This window comes from Mytilus galloprovincialis, chromosome 10, assembly GCF_965363235.1.
Source record: "Mytilus galloprovincialis chromosome 10, xbMytGall1.hap1.1, whole genome shotgun sequence".
In the NCBI taxonomy this organism is placed as follows: Eukaryota; Metazoa; Mollusca; class Bivalvia; order Mytilida; family Mytilidae; genus Mytilus; species Mytilus galloprovincialis.
In genome coordinates this window covers 36,387,399-36,399,833 of record NC_134847.1, presented here as the reverse complement: position 1 = coordinate 36,399,833, position 12,435 = coordinate 36,387,399, and the positions used below count along the sequence as shown (strand labels likewise).

The 12,435-nt window shown below is 30.4% G+C and overlaps 1 protein-coding gene across 2 annotated transcripts; it reads left to right on the top strand.

The window, feature by feature from the left end:
* Positions 1 to 2,655: 2,655 nt before the first annotated feature.
* LOC143047471 (uncharacterized) lies at positions 2,656 to 11,886 on the top strand. Of its 2 annotated transcripts, XM_076220527.1 has the most exons (9): positions 2,656 to 2,691; positions 5,713 to 5,904; positions 6,588 to 6,703; positions 7,417 to 7,480; positions 7,644 to 7,757; positions 8,833 to 8,932; positions 10,378 to 10,466; positions 11,088 to 11,198; positions 11,676 to 11,886. In XM_076220527.1, exons 2-9 carry the CDS (start codon positions 5,731 to 5,733, stop codon positions 11,850 to 11,852), a joined length of 945 nt encoding a protein of 314 aa, XP_076076642.1. In that variant the 5' UTR covers positions 2,656 to 2,691; positions 5,713 to 5,730; the 3' UTR covers positions 11,853 to 11,886. The 2 variants fall into 2 exon arrangements, with proteins under 2 accessions (XP_076076642.1, XP_076076643.1); XM_076220528.1 differs by lacking the exon at positions 7,644 to 7,757.
* The last annotated feature ends 549 nt before the right edge of the window (positions 11,887 to 12,435 follow it).

Here is a 12,435-nt window from a genome sequence, read left to right as displayed (position 1 = left end):
TTATTAAATTGACGTAAAAGAACGGAACAAGCTGAATAAGTGACATACTTAAACTATTTACAATAACGTATTAAGATAGGTTTAGATGATTGTAAATGATAACTTTGTCTTATATGTACACATACAATGGCTTATATAACACATTTAGCATCGTTTGTTTACGTTTCCTTGTGATGATTTTTGGTTTTACAAGCGTGTATTTTCCCGTAAAATGTTTATATTCTGACGACATCATTCTATGACGTCGGGTATTTCATTCACAAAAAGCATATGACGTGGGAGTACGATCGAACACCCCATGCAATAAATTCATATTTTATCACGGGTGAGTACTCAAAGAGTTTGAAGGACGTCAAGTTAAAATGATTGATATAAATGGATGTACTTTCATGTTTTTCGTTCATTTTTTTACATAAATAAGGCCGTTAGTTTTCTCGTTTGAATTGATTTACATTTTCTTATCGGGGCCTTTTATAGCTGACTATGCGGTATGCAGTTGGAAAGCAGGTCACGGTTTGACCCCAAGTTTATCAGCAACAATAGAGTCACGTGACCGTGAAAATTCAGTAAAAAAACGGACGAGACAAACCTCATTTTTACTCACTACATACTATTGTCGTAATAAAAAATTATTGACCCAACTAATCTTGAATATACATAGTTTTCACTCGTCAAAACTTACACATCAAATCAAAGTCCTTTATTCTTTATTTTATCTTCAAACTTGGAGTTTGGGTGAACAGTGTCAAGTCTCCAGATCGAAAAATCTAAATATTTACGAGGAAACTGAAAATGATGGACTGAATTTAAATTTAATAAAGCATCTCATTAAGACAAACACTCGATACAAATATATCTGCAATAGAATGTTGGATACGCAAACGTCAAGTTATTTTCGATACGAAGCGGTGGTTTTTATGCCGATTTGTGCAAGTGGTTATCTCCCCTTAATATCACCAGTCAAATATAAAAACCCAGCAAAATGCATAAAAAGGAGTTTACTTTACCAAATTTAGAAAGAAAATAAACGAAACTCGATTTACAACTATGTTATAATAATATAAAGAAGATATACTTCCCTATTTTTCAGAGAAGGACTAAATGTAATAATTAAAAGACAAAATATTAGTATAAAAAAACAATTCGGAAATGTGGATAATCAGGCACCTACACATAAAACTAAAAACTTAGTTATATTGCTATAAATTAGATCTGGCTGATGAAATATACTTTGTAATATTTATAATTATATATGGGATCACACCTAGTAGAATTTTTTAAACACTTCTGATATTATTTAATGCAATAAAACATATTTTATACAATTTGAATAACTTAGTCTTTCTGAAAATTGATAGAATAATAGTACTGATCATTTATATTTTATATTCTATAAAGTGGGACCAAGAGTCACAATAACTTTCTTCAAAGTAAGAGAGCCTTTAAACTGAAGCCTATGTAACTGTTTCTTAGTTGAACAGTAAAATACTGCCTAGAAAATATCCTACAGAAAAGGGATAAGTTGTATACCAAAAATATTGACAGAAAATTCTGTAAAAAAATAAGGCTTAAAATTATAAGTGAAAGCGACACAATTTTGAATTTCAAAATCATTATTATTGTAGAATTAAACTATTAGATTAGCTTGCATAGTAGCCCTTTGTCTTATTTCTCATTATATAGATTATGAAAGTAAACTTTTTGAGAGAAAAAAAATGGGTCTTCTTTTCTTCAGGTTGCTGTATCAGCTACTGTATTTATATTTCACCTGACTAATTGGATATTAATCTCAGAAATGAAATGAAATTGGTGGGACAAATCTTGTGCATTTTACTTTAATAAGATTAAATTTGACAAGAATTTGCCAAATAAATTCAATTTTGTAAGAACACATCTTTTGACTTAATAAGCTAGTTTTTTCTCTTATTATTGTAGCTTACTTAGTAAAGTGATGATAATATAAGCAAGATTTTAACTTATAAAATATAAATATAATAACTGACCTTCATTTCCTTTTTTAGTATGTTTTTTCCTCCCGAAATTTTCTTTGCAATGCATTTTCTATTGCTATTTTTTGTGCCTTTGTTCATTCATAAAATAACAATAATTTGTCAGATTTGTCAGAATTTCCCGAGACGTATAGTTTCAAACGCAATAAAGAAGATCTTCGTTAATGTTTGTTGTTTCACTTTTCCAATGTGTAATTTTTTACTATGCACATGACCCTGACACATATTTTGTTTAGAAGATAGAATTGATGCCATGCAAAGCCTTATTACAAATATATAAACAAAGTACGAAGATCAAACGTTGTTTTTTTTAATTATCAACACCCTTTTCCTGTTTTCAAGTTTCAGTCATAAACTATTAAATCATTGTTGGAAACAATATATTTGGCAAGAAAACCGAATCAAAACATTTATGGAAGCGGCCAACACAAAAATTAAAGATGAATGAAAAGTGCCTTATACATGTACATAGCATTTGAGTGAAATTAATAATTTTTTGCACATCACTAATATTTTACAAAATTTGTATGATAGTTTTGTATATGTTTATATATAAAGTACGCACTTATCTAATCTAATGTCATACAATGCTATATATACACACACACATATATATATATATATTATCATATCTCACAAGTTATATTGTATAACAAAGATAAAGGACAAATATACACATAATGTGAGTAATTTTATGACGCCTTTGTCAATGCATATAAAAGAGTTATTCCATGCTTAAGTTATTAAACCAATTTCTTACATGTATTGTCTCATGACAAGAGAAGAATCACAATCGGATTATAATACAGATCATACACCTAAATTAAACTTTGCTTACAAGTATGTGAAAACTCTATTATACTTTGTGTTTTATCGACCATTTGGAAACCACATGTTTTGTCCTTAAGTTGCACACCTTTAATAATTTCGAAACAGACATTTAATAAGTTGGTATGAAAATCAGAACAGAAGTTGGTCATGGTGGTAAGGGTGTTGTCTGATCATTGTAGTCGAAATATCGAAAAATGATCTGAATTTATCAAATTTGGATAAGCACTGCTTTCGTCGACAACAGACGCATCCCATTATATATATATATATATATTAAGTTAACGCCAAGCCGATATTGTTTGAAATGGCATGGAATCAACAAATCGATTAAGCACAATTCAGAGAGGCACACTTAAATATCAACAGACTACCAAGACAGCATTTATTTCTCTTTGTGCATTTTAATTATTTAAGTAAAGATAACGGTTTTTAAATGATATAAAATTGAGAATGGAAATGGGGAATTTTTCAAAGAGACGACAACCCGACCATAGGTAGACAATAGCCGAAGGACACCAATGTGTCTTCAATGCAGCGAAAAACTGCCGCACCCGGAGACGTCCTTCAGCTGGGCCCAAAATCAAGTGGTAACAAATTAGAAATTCGCACGCACCCCAACCGGAGCTAGAATAAATTACTCACAGAGTAATCTTCCTGTACTATGGATGCATCACAACCCATACTGCTCCCACAGAGTTATGAGAAGAAAAGATTAAAAAGGACAAAATAAAAAGTTTAAAGACACCATTACGAATTGTTTGATCTGAACGATGTGCTTTGCCTGAACTAACTTACGACATTTTACCAAGTCTTAGATTATAGATACCAATTACGTAGTCTAGTCCGCTAAGTACTAAACGTGATCTATTCCCGAATATTGATGTTTTCCAGAGTGTAAATTTGCATTGCTATTGGACGTGTGCATGTAAGAATCTAGTTATGGTGCGTCTTTTGTAATCATGGTTCAATATTGTGTTATGTCTGATTTTTTTTGGTGGTTTGAATTCTATTTTTCATTTTCTATATGCATGTAAAAGTTACGGTAATTAATCAGCTAGTTCATTTTTATGATTTCAAATTAAAAGAAACTTTATGCATCTGATTTTTTGTTTTTACACAGTTTTCATTCAGAAGAAAAACCAACATAGTTAGAAAATGTAAATAATCACAACATTACTTACACAATTTTATATAATTTCTTGTGATGGTTGTGAAATACACATAACACCGTAACATGGTAGGATGATATAATCTCGATCAAAATGTCCAATTCGCCACTTTAGAATCTAATGCATCTTGGGTAATATTTTCAAAAGTGTACACCAAAACGTCCTGATTGGTTAAAAATGTCATTAACAATGGAAATGTAACCAATGACGTGACGTTATTTATATTTTGGGGTACAAACCATGAAATTACCCATGATGCTTTAGATTCTGAAACGGCCAACTAATCAATCGTATCATCTTCGTTGTATTTGTTTTTGGTGTTATTGTAGACCATTCTAGAGTACAATTGTAGTTAATCTTAAAAGTGAAAAAATTCGACGACATTGCTCTTAACCCTTTATAGCATTATCCTACACCGCATCGTCAATGAGTAACTTTTTAATGTTCCTTTTGACGGGAATGGAAAATTAAGTACTTTTTCTTAACAGTTTTGTAAGTTTTTCATTGTTTACAATGTCTAGGTGACCGGTTATGATATGGTATGCATATCTATATTTGTAGGTGATCTGCATCATACTTCTATTTTCTATAACATGAAGAACAAATTCAAATTTCTTTTTTTTTTAAATTCTCATCAATTTGTTTGCTTTTTTTTTTATTTGTATTTCTTTTAAGTTAACTTTTTTAAAGGACGTGTTATATATGTATACGTCTGTACTGTGTGTGATATTAACTGTTCATGTTTTAAACTTTTAGTTACAGTTGGTATCAATTCGTCTAATGTGTTCCATCTTTTGATTTTGCCATTTGATTAGGGACTTTACGTTTTCAATTTTCCTAGGAGTTCAGTATTTTTGTGATTAATTTATAATAAATAAATAAGATGTCTTGTAAAATGGTTCAAATTAGAAGTAAACTATGAGAATTAAAAAAAAAACACCGATGCTTAAATGTTTCAAATATTTGAAATTTAAAAAAAAAAAAAATAATAATTTTGTGTGTTTCACTTTCTTTTTTATTGAGACTTTTACAAACAAAATGATGCTAGTCTTTTTATTTTTAAAGTGAATGTTAAAGCAAGTATAACGAAAGTTACCAAAGCATTTAAAGGTTTCACTAATGAATGAAAATAAAAATGCTATAATGGTAAGAAATTTAATGAAATTTAGAAAATAAAATAAAATTAAAAATCTATTATTATTTTTATATAAGAAATATAACAACTTTAACGTCAGATTTGGTAAAAACTGAGAAACGTTTTAAATCTTATATGACTACAAAATTACCAAAAAGTTCGGCAAGAAAATCACATAAAGCGTTAAAACTTTAATATCTTCAAGGGTTTTTATATAATGTAAATTGCAAACATATATGATCATCATAAGGTTTTGGTGGGACTAGTGTTGCGCATTCGATAGATTCTGTGTTACAATTTGTGTTCGATTGTTAGTCTGTTGGACTATTAGTCTTTTTAGTCATGAAATTGTTAGTTTATTTTCGACTTATAAGTTTGAAAACCCATTAGTTTGTTTCGGTTCTTTTTTATTTTTTTAAATAATTTACTATGCTGATTTCATACGTAAGAACTAATATTGCATGAACGGCCGATACTATATAGGTAATGCTTTAAGGATACAATACTGCCAGTTTGATTTTATGTCCACGAAACGCAAGATTTATACATCTATGATCATTTATTAAAGTATTGGAGTACACAGTAGATGTCTGAGACAGCTAAAATACCCATAATAGATTTTAAGACGTATGGTTTAGATGTGGAAAATGAAGGATCTATATCAGACGAAGATCTAGAGAAATTGGGAAATGAAATGTGCCAGGCCCTAAAGGAAATTGGATTCTGTTACCTAAATAATCATGGAATTCCAGATGAACAGGTACAAAACAGTATTCATAATCAAATACTGTAAGTTCTTCTATGGCTGATGAAAAATTATATAAGCGAATTAAAAAAAAGCACATTATTTGAAGTCTAATACAGTCACGGATTTGAGTACAGGAAAGTATAGGTAAATTTCATTTGAGTCCAATAAAACAGAATTGTGTAACACATTCTTATCTCTTATATATTGATTACACAATTCAAACACTCTCAAATGTCAAATTGAGGCAAAAAAAATCATCAAAATTTCGTTAAGGTTTTACAAATAACAGCAGCCAATACTATCGTAATACGAACGTGTCCTCGGTATACTAGTTTACCAGAAGATTTTAATATGTAACTGTATATAGATGCATGCACATACTTGTCAAAAAGAAAGAACTCGTCATTCCAATATATATGAGTATGAAAGAAAATCAGAACGATTCACTTATATCATGAACTACTTGCGGCATTTAAGGTTAAGTGAAAAGACTGGTAGACTAGTAGTCGGGATAATGTGTCTGCAAAAGTTGGCACGTTTCCATGTGGGTTGATGACCTGTTTCAAAATTAAAAATCAGTCTAAACGTGTCGATTAAGAAGTCAGCAAAGATTAAATTTGTACAACAATAACATTTTATCGTTTTATAGACATTTCGTATTTGCTGTTTGACGTTAAGTTTATACTTATTTCCAGGTAAGATTAGCATTGGAGAGCTCCAAACAATTTTTCAACCAAACTGTCGATGAAAAAAAGAAATGTGCCAAACCTGATGATGGTTACTTTGGTTGGATAGGATTGGAAAGAGAAAGGTGAGGCAAATATCAATAGTTGAGTGCTTTTATTTTTCCAATTGAAAACTAAAGTAGTTATCGGAGCCTATTATAGCTGACTATGCGGTATGGGCTTTGCTCATAGTTGAAGGCCGTTCGGTAACCTATAGTTGTTAATGTCTGTGTCATTTTGGTCTTTTGTCGATAGTTGTCTCATTGGCAATCATACCACATCTTCTTTTGTATAGTTAATTTGTTTCCAAATTTTACTTTGCATGAGTACATGCAGTAATTGAACCATTGCAACTAGTTTACAGGCTTTGCTTTGAAAAGCATGATTGTGTTGATTAAATGTGATACGAGCTATCTTATGCTTGCTATATAGCGTTTCGTAGAATTATATTCGCTTTCAATATCTATCCATTACTTCGTCTGTGTGTCTTCGTCCTATTATTTTGTCAAAGCGAGGAAATAAATACAAAGAAAGAATTTTTGAGTAAACAGCTATGCTCACACCTAAACATACATTTCAATTACAAAAACACGAAAGCGGTACGTAAAGATATTTTTTTTAGCAAATTTCCAAATATAAACATTTACATGAAAAGCAAAAACAGATTAAAAAATCAAGTTGAAAAGTAAAATAAATTAAAATCAAAATTAACTTAAACTATTAATGTCAGATGTTTCAATCAAACCTTTTTTTAATTTGCGATTTATCTGTGTGCTAACTATGATATGATTTTATCAAGATTGAATCCGAACAGACCAGCTGGTGACTATAAAGAGGCGTATGGTATGATTCCTGAATGTGGGGTAAGAAAAACATATATCTTCTTCTAGTTGAATTGAGTGGATGTTTATTGTTGAAAGTGACTGTTTAAGTCCGATGTAAATGATAGCAGCGATCAATAGTCTAATTCATTTTCTAAATCATATCATTTCAAAAATACATTTCAAATAATTTTTTCTGTTGTAGATATGGCCGCCAGATATTCCCAACTTTCAAAAAATTCACTCTGACCTATTCTCGTGTTGTGTAAAGTTGGCCTTGCGTGTTTTTGACGTTATTTCTGTCGGTTTGAAATTGGAGGTGCGTATGCTTTTAAGATGACTAAATTTTGTTAAATCTTCATGACTAATATACAGACGACGATACTAATCTACATATCAAACATTTGGCAACATTTGGCATACATATTTTCCAGTCTCAGGAAAAAAAGTGTCAGGATATTGGTTGAATTACATTCAAACATAATGTTACATGAGACTTATCTGTACATAGAAACAACAAGTTTTTTTTTATAACCTTAATTTTAACTTCTTACTTAAAGAAAATAAAATCACTAAGAAGTAACTCCATAAGCGAGTGTGTATATTTATTCTTATGCTTCTGTTCATATTAATGCAAAAAGTTATAAATTCATGTCAATTATGTACAAAGCCGGAAAAAGACACTTGAATTGAAGTCGATTGTATGCATTAAAAATTTAAAAAGAAAACAAATACTGGAAAATATTAAATGAGTAAAATTGCCAACTATATCATAAAACAAATTGATCAATTCTAAACATGAAATATATCAGTTTTACAAATGTCTAATGAATGTATAGCTAACAAAATCTTTAACCATAATACAAACTGCTCTAAATGGAGGACCTCTGAAATTCACTCAAAAATATTTACAAGTCCTCATTGACAAGAAGACAAGTCAGTATTTTAATGGAGGCCACTGTAGATATCCATCGCATTTGTCATCTTAAAAACGTTGGTTTAAAGAATAAAACTGTCGCTCCAGGACACACAAAAGAGAGAAAGAAAGAAACTTCCAATGCTTTTGCAGCCTTTTCCAGCAACACGTAACCTATGAATGAACAATTGACCAAATAATGAAATTACCGGTAAAAGCCACATTACAGGTACATATAATTCAATAACAACCAACATAATTTATGTACAAAACAATAAAAGAAAATCTTAAATCAATCATAGAAACAAAAAGAACCACTGACGTACAGGCTCTTTTGTCTTCTGGTCTTGTTTTGCCATTGCATTGACCTTTGAGTTTGATTATTCTTTTGGGTTTTTCCGCCTCTCTGTCATGTTTCCATTTTAGTAAACAATCAGATATGCTAAATCGGATTTAAACCATACATTTTTATTTTTAGGATAAACATTTCCTGAGGAAGTGTCACAGTTGTATAGGTCAGAAAGGAAACATATCTAATATTAGAAGTATTTTTTATCCGGCGCTGACGTCTAAGAAAGGTAAATACACATTGAAGGTAATGTGAAATCCGCGAACCTTTTATCAACTAATAATTTCGAAATCCTTCGATAGTAAGGCAAAATGTAAAATACATTTTTCAGCAATGTATTTTACGACTTTAATTTTTCTTTTTAAATGTTAGAAGTTGCTTATGTTGCTTTAGTCTTAAAAATATGTACACTTAAAATAAATTATCGCATTCAGGAAATGTCACAACAAATTTATGTGTTTCATTTAGGTAATCGTACATTCCATTTCATACGGTTCTACGATATATAAATCTCTTGACTAATAAAGTGAACACCGACGAAAAAAACATCGGGATTTATACATCCTAGATAGAATAACAGTTGCAGTTTTTACCGACGAGGATTTTCAAAACTTAGATTTTACTAAATATTTTGTAAGGTATACTCCTTTGAAGATAACTTGGTAATGCAATAATACGAGATCAACACGTGAAACCAAACCAGTAAAAACAGAGATTGCAACAAATTAGAAGCAAAAAAAATCAAGACTGTAAACCAAAAAAGGAAAATTCGGTCAAAGTGAAAATGAAACTTCAGTAATGTAAATGTCAACTTTTTACTGAACTGTTGTATATATTTTCAACGATGCGTGAACAAAACAGATATAACAGGTAAAATTGTCAAAACAGCGGTACAGCAGTCATCACTGTGTCACAATGTAAATAAGAACAAAAAAAAACAAGTATTTTACAAAAAAGCACAAAATTCATCTCTCAAATTTTACAACCATGTTCATTGCTAATAGTCGCGTGTTAGGCGTCAGAATGTAAACGTCAATATAAAAATAATTTTATCGTTCAAGGTATTTTCAAAATTATAATTTCACATGAGGAATGGTGATATAGAGGTTTGAAAAAATTAAGTGACTGTTGTTTGAATAGCGGTCAGAGGTAAATACTTCATTCATATTCAAGGCAGGAAGATATTAAACAGTAGGTCTTATCCGTACTCAAATGTGAGTGAAGATGTGAGAAAAAACATTCATTTGAAAACAAGTGAACTGCACATTTATCAAAATTTGCTTGTAGAAGGCTCCATACTCACATTTATTTAATTACAAATCAAAAGAATGTCATCAGTTATCAAGGTATCCTGCTAATTGTGTCATTAGAACACATAATTTGCACGTTTTATCTAATAATTACTGATAACAAATGTAACTGAATGAAGTCTACGTAATTTGGTATAGTGATAAGAAAATTATATAACACAGCCTTTGATAAATACCCCAGGTACTCCAGATATACTAGTAGAACTTTGCAACGTTTACATTAAAGACAATCTGTATAATTTTAAGACAGAACATACAATTGAATGATTGTTCCATCCGAAACAAACAAGTTATTGTATCACTACCTGAATAAAAATAAGTGTTTAACTAGTACTGTTTTAAATGAGAACTGGTATTTGTACAGACACGATTCAAGGTCAAGTACGATGTGGTGAACACTCAGACTATGGTACCCTTACATTGCTTATACAGGACAACATCGGTGGGTTAGAGGCAAGTTACTTATGCATTATAGAATATTTTTGTTGAAACGAACTTAAAAATCTTTTTTATTTTCACATATACAACGGTCATGACCGACGCCTTACACGATTTCAATAATATGTACTAAAATTAAATTTGAAGTTTTAAATTTACGTTTCATAAAAGTATTACCGCAATTAAAACGGAACCAGATCTGTTAGACATCTCATTATACACCAACATTCCAAAAATTAGATCAGTAACTGTAGGCGTCATGAAAAAATCCAGACAATTATTTTTTTCATATCAGAAGAGGAAGTAGTAGGAACACATCGGTCACTAGGTTGCAGTGGCATATCATTTTATTTTTATTTTGGACGTTGTATCCAGCGAATCATTTCTCTAGATATGTAGTTATTATGGATTGTAAAAGTTTATTGAGAAAAAAAATAAGTGCAATACTTGCGAACACATTATTTCTAAAAACAGTCTTATTTGTTATTTTTTCCATATATTTGTAAGTGAAATTTCCTAGCTTATTCGTCTGTTTTTGCTCATTCGATATTTTGACAATTTACAGTTTTCTTGCTCTTTTACACTTGCATTTTTATCTAGCTGGAATGGACAAAATTTATTAATATTACACTGTAGGTAAAGATGCGCGAGGGTGAATATGAGCCAGCTCCTCCAATTCCAGGAACTATTGTTGTAAACATTGGCGATTTAATGCAAAGATGGACAGCAGACAAGCTTATCGCAACTGTAAGTTGTTCCTTATCAAGTCATATACCCCGGTTTCCTAAATGTGTAGATCCAGTGTCACAAATCTTCGTATAATGGTACAAAAGGAAGATATGCACATTCGATTTGATTTTTAAGGTCCTAATGGGTTCATCGTGCGTATATCTCTTTAATAGCAATTACAATATGCGTATAAAACAATTAGAAGATTGGTTTTGTTAATGTTATTTCTTTTTTTGATTCACTGTCACTGTATTATCGTTGTCCAAGATGTAATTTCAACTTATTTAAATGTTCTTTCATTTAGTTAATTATTTAATAGGTAGTATGTTTTTAGATTCAGAATTGAATCAATTCCTCCACAACAAATCTAAAAAGAAAAATGAAGGTGAAAAGAAAAACAGCACCGTATTATGATACGTCTATTTTCAAATGTTTCAAATATTTACTTTTTTTATTTCGAATAAAGACATATAAGTATGTTCTTAATAATTTCAGAAGCACAGAGTTCTAATACCAAGTGAAGTGAGAAAGAAAATGGTCGACAGGCAGTCATTAGCTTTCTTTGTTAATCCTGACGAAGACGTCACTATTCATTGTCTTGACAATTCAAATAAATACGATCCAATAACAAGTCGAGACTATCTGAACATGAGATTCTATGAAAAATTCTGAAAATTTTCTAGAATAAAGCAAACTACTCAATAAACTTGTTTTTCTAAGTATAATGCTATATGGTATTATATGGTATTATGTATTATACTGTCTACCGTTACACACTTGATCCAAGATGTTCAGATAAATAGCAAAGATTAACAAACATTGTTACCTTAATAATTGCTTTATTTGACATAAGTGTTTGGATACCAGGTTTGAAGGCAAAGTTGAAATATCCACGGAAAGAAACAAGCATACATCGTCACTAAAATTTTTTTTTAAAAATACGAATCCCTCAACTTATGAAGGAGTTTTAAGTGAACATCGAATTTCGTAAAGAACAAAAGAATACAATTACCATACTTTGCTGGATTATCTTTAATATAGTAGCTCGCCACAAACACAGGGATATCTTACTCGCATAAACAGGCATATACGTGGAATAAGTTCATGTGAATTTCACGCCAGACCCACGTGAAACACACGTGAAATCACAAACAAAGTTTTCATATAAAATTTAGCGTCAATTTGAAAAATAAATCATTTAAATAACATCTCAATTTTCGAATCTAATTAAAATCATAAAAAATAATTTGTTTTC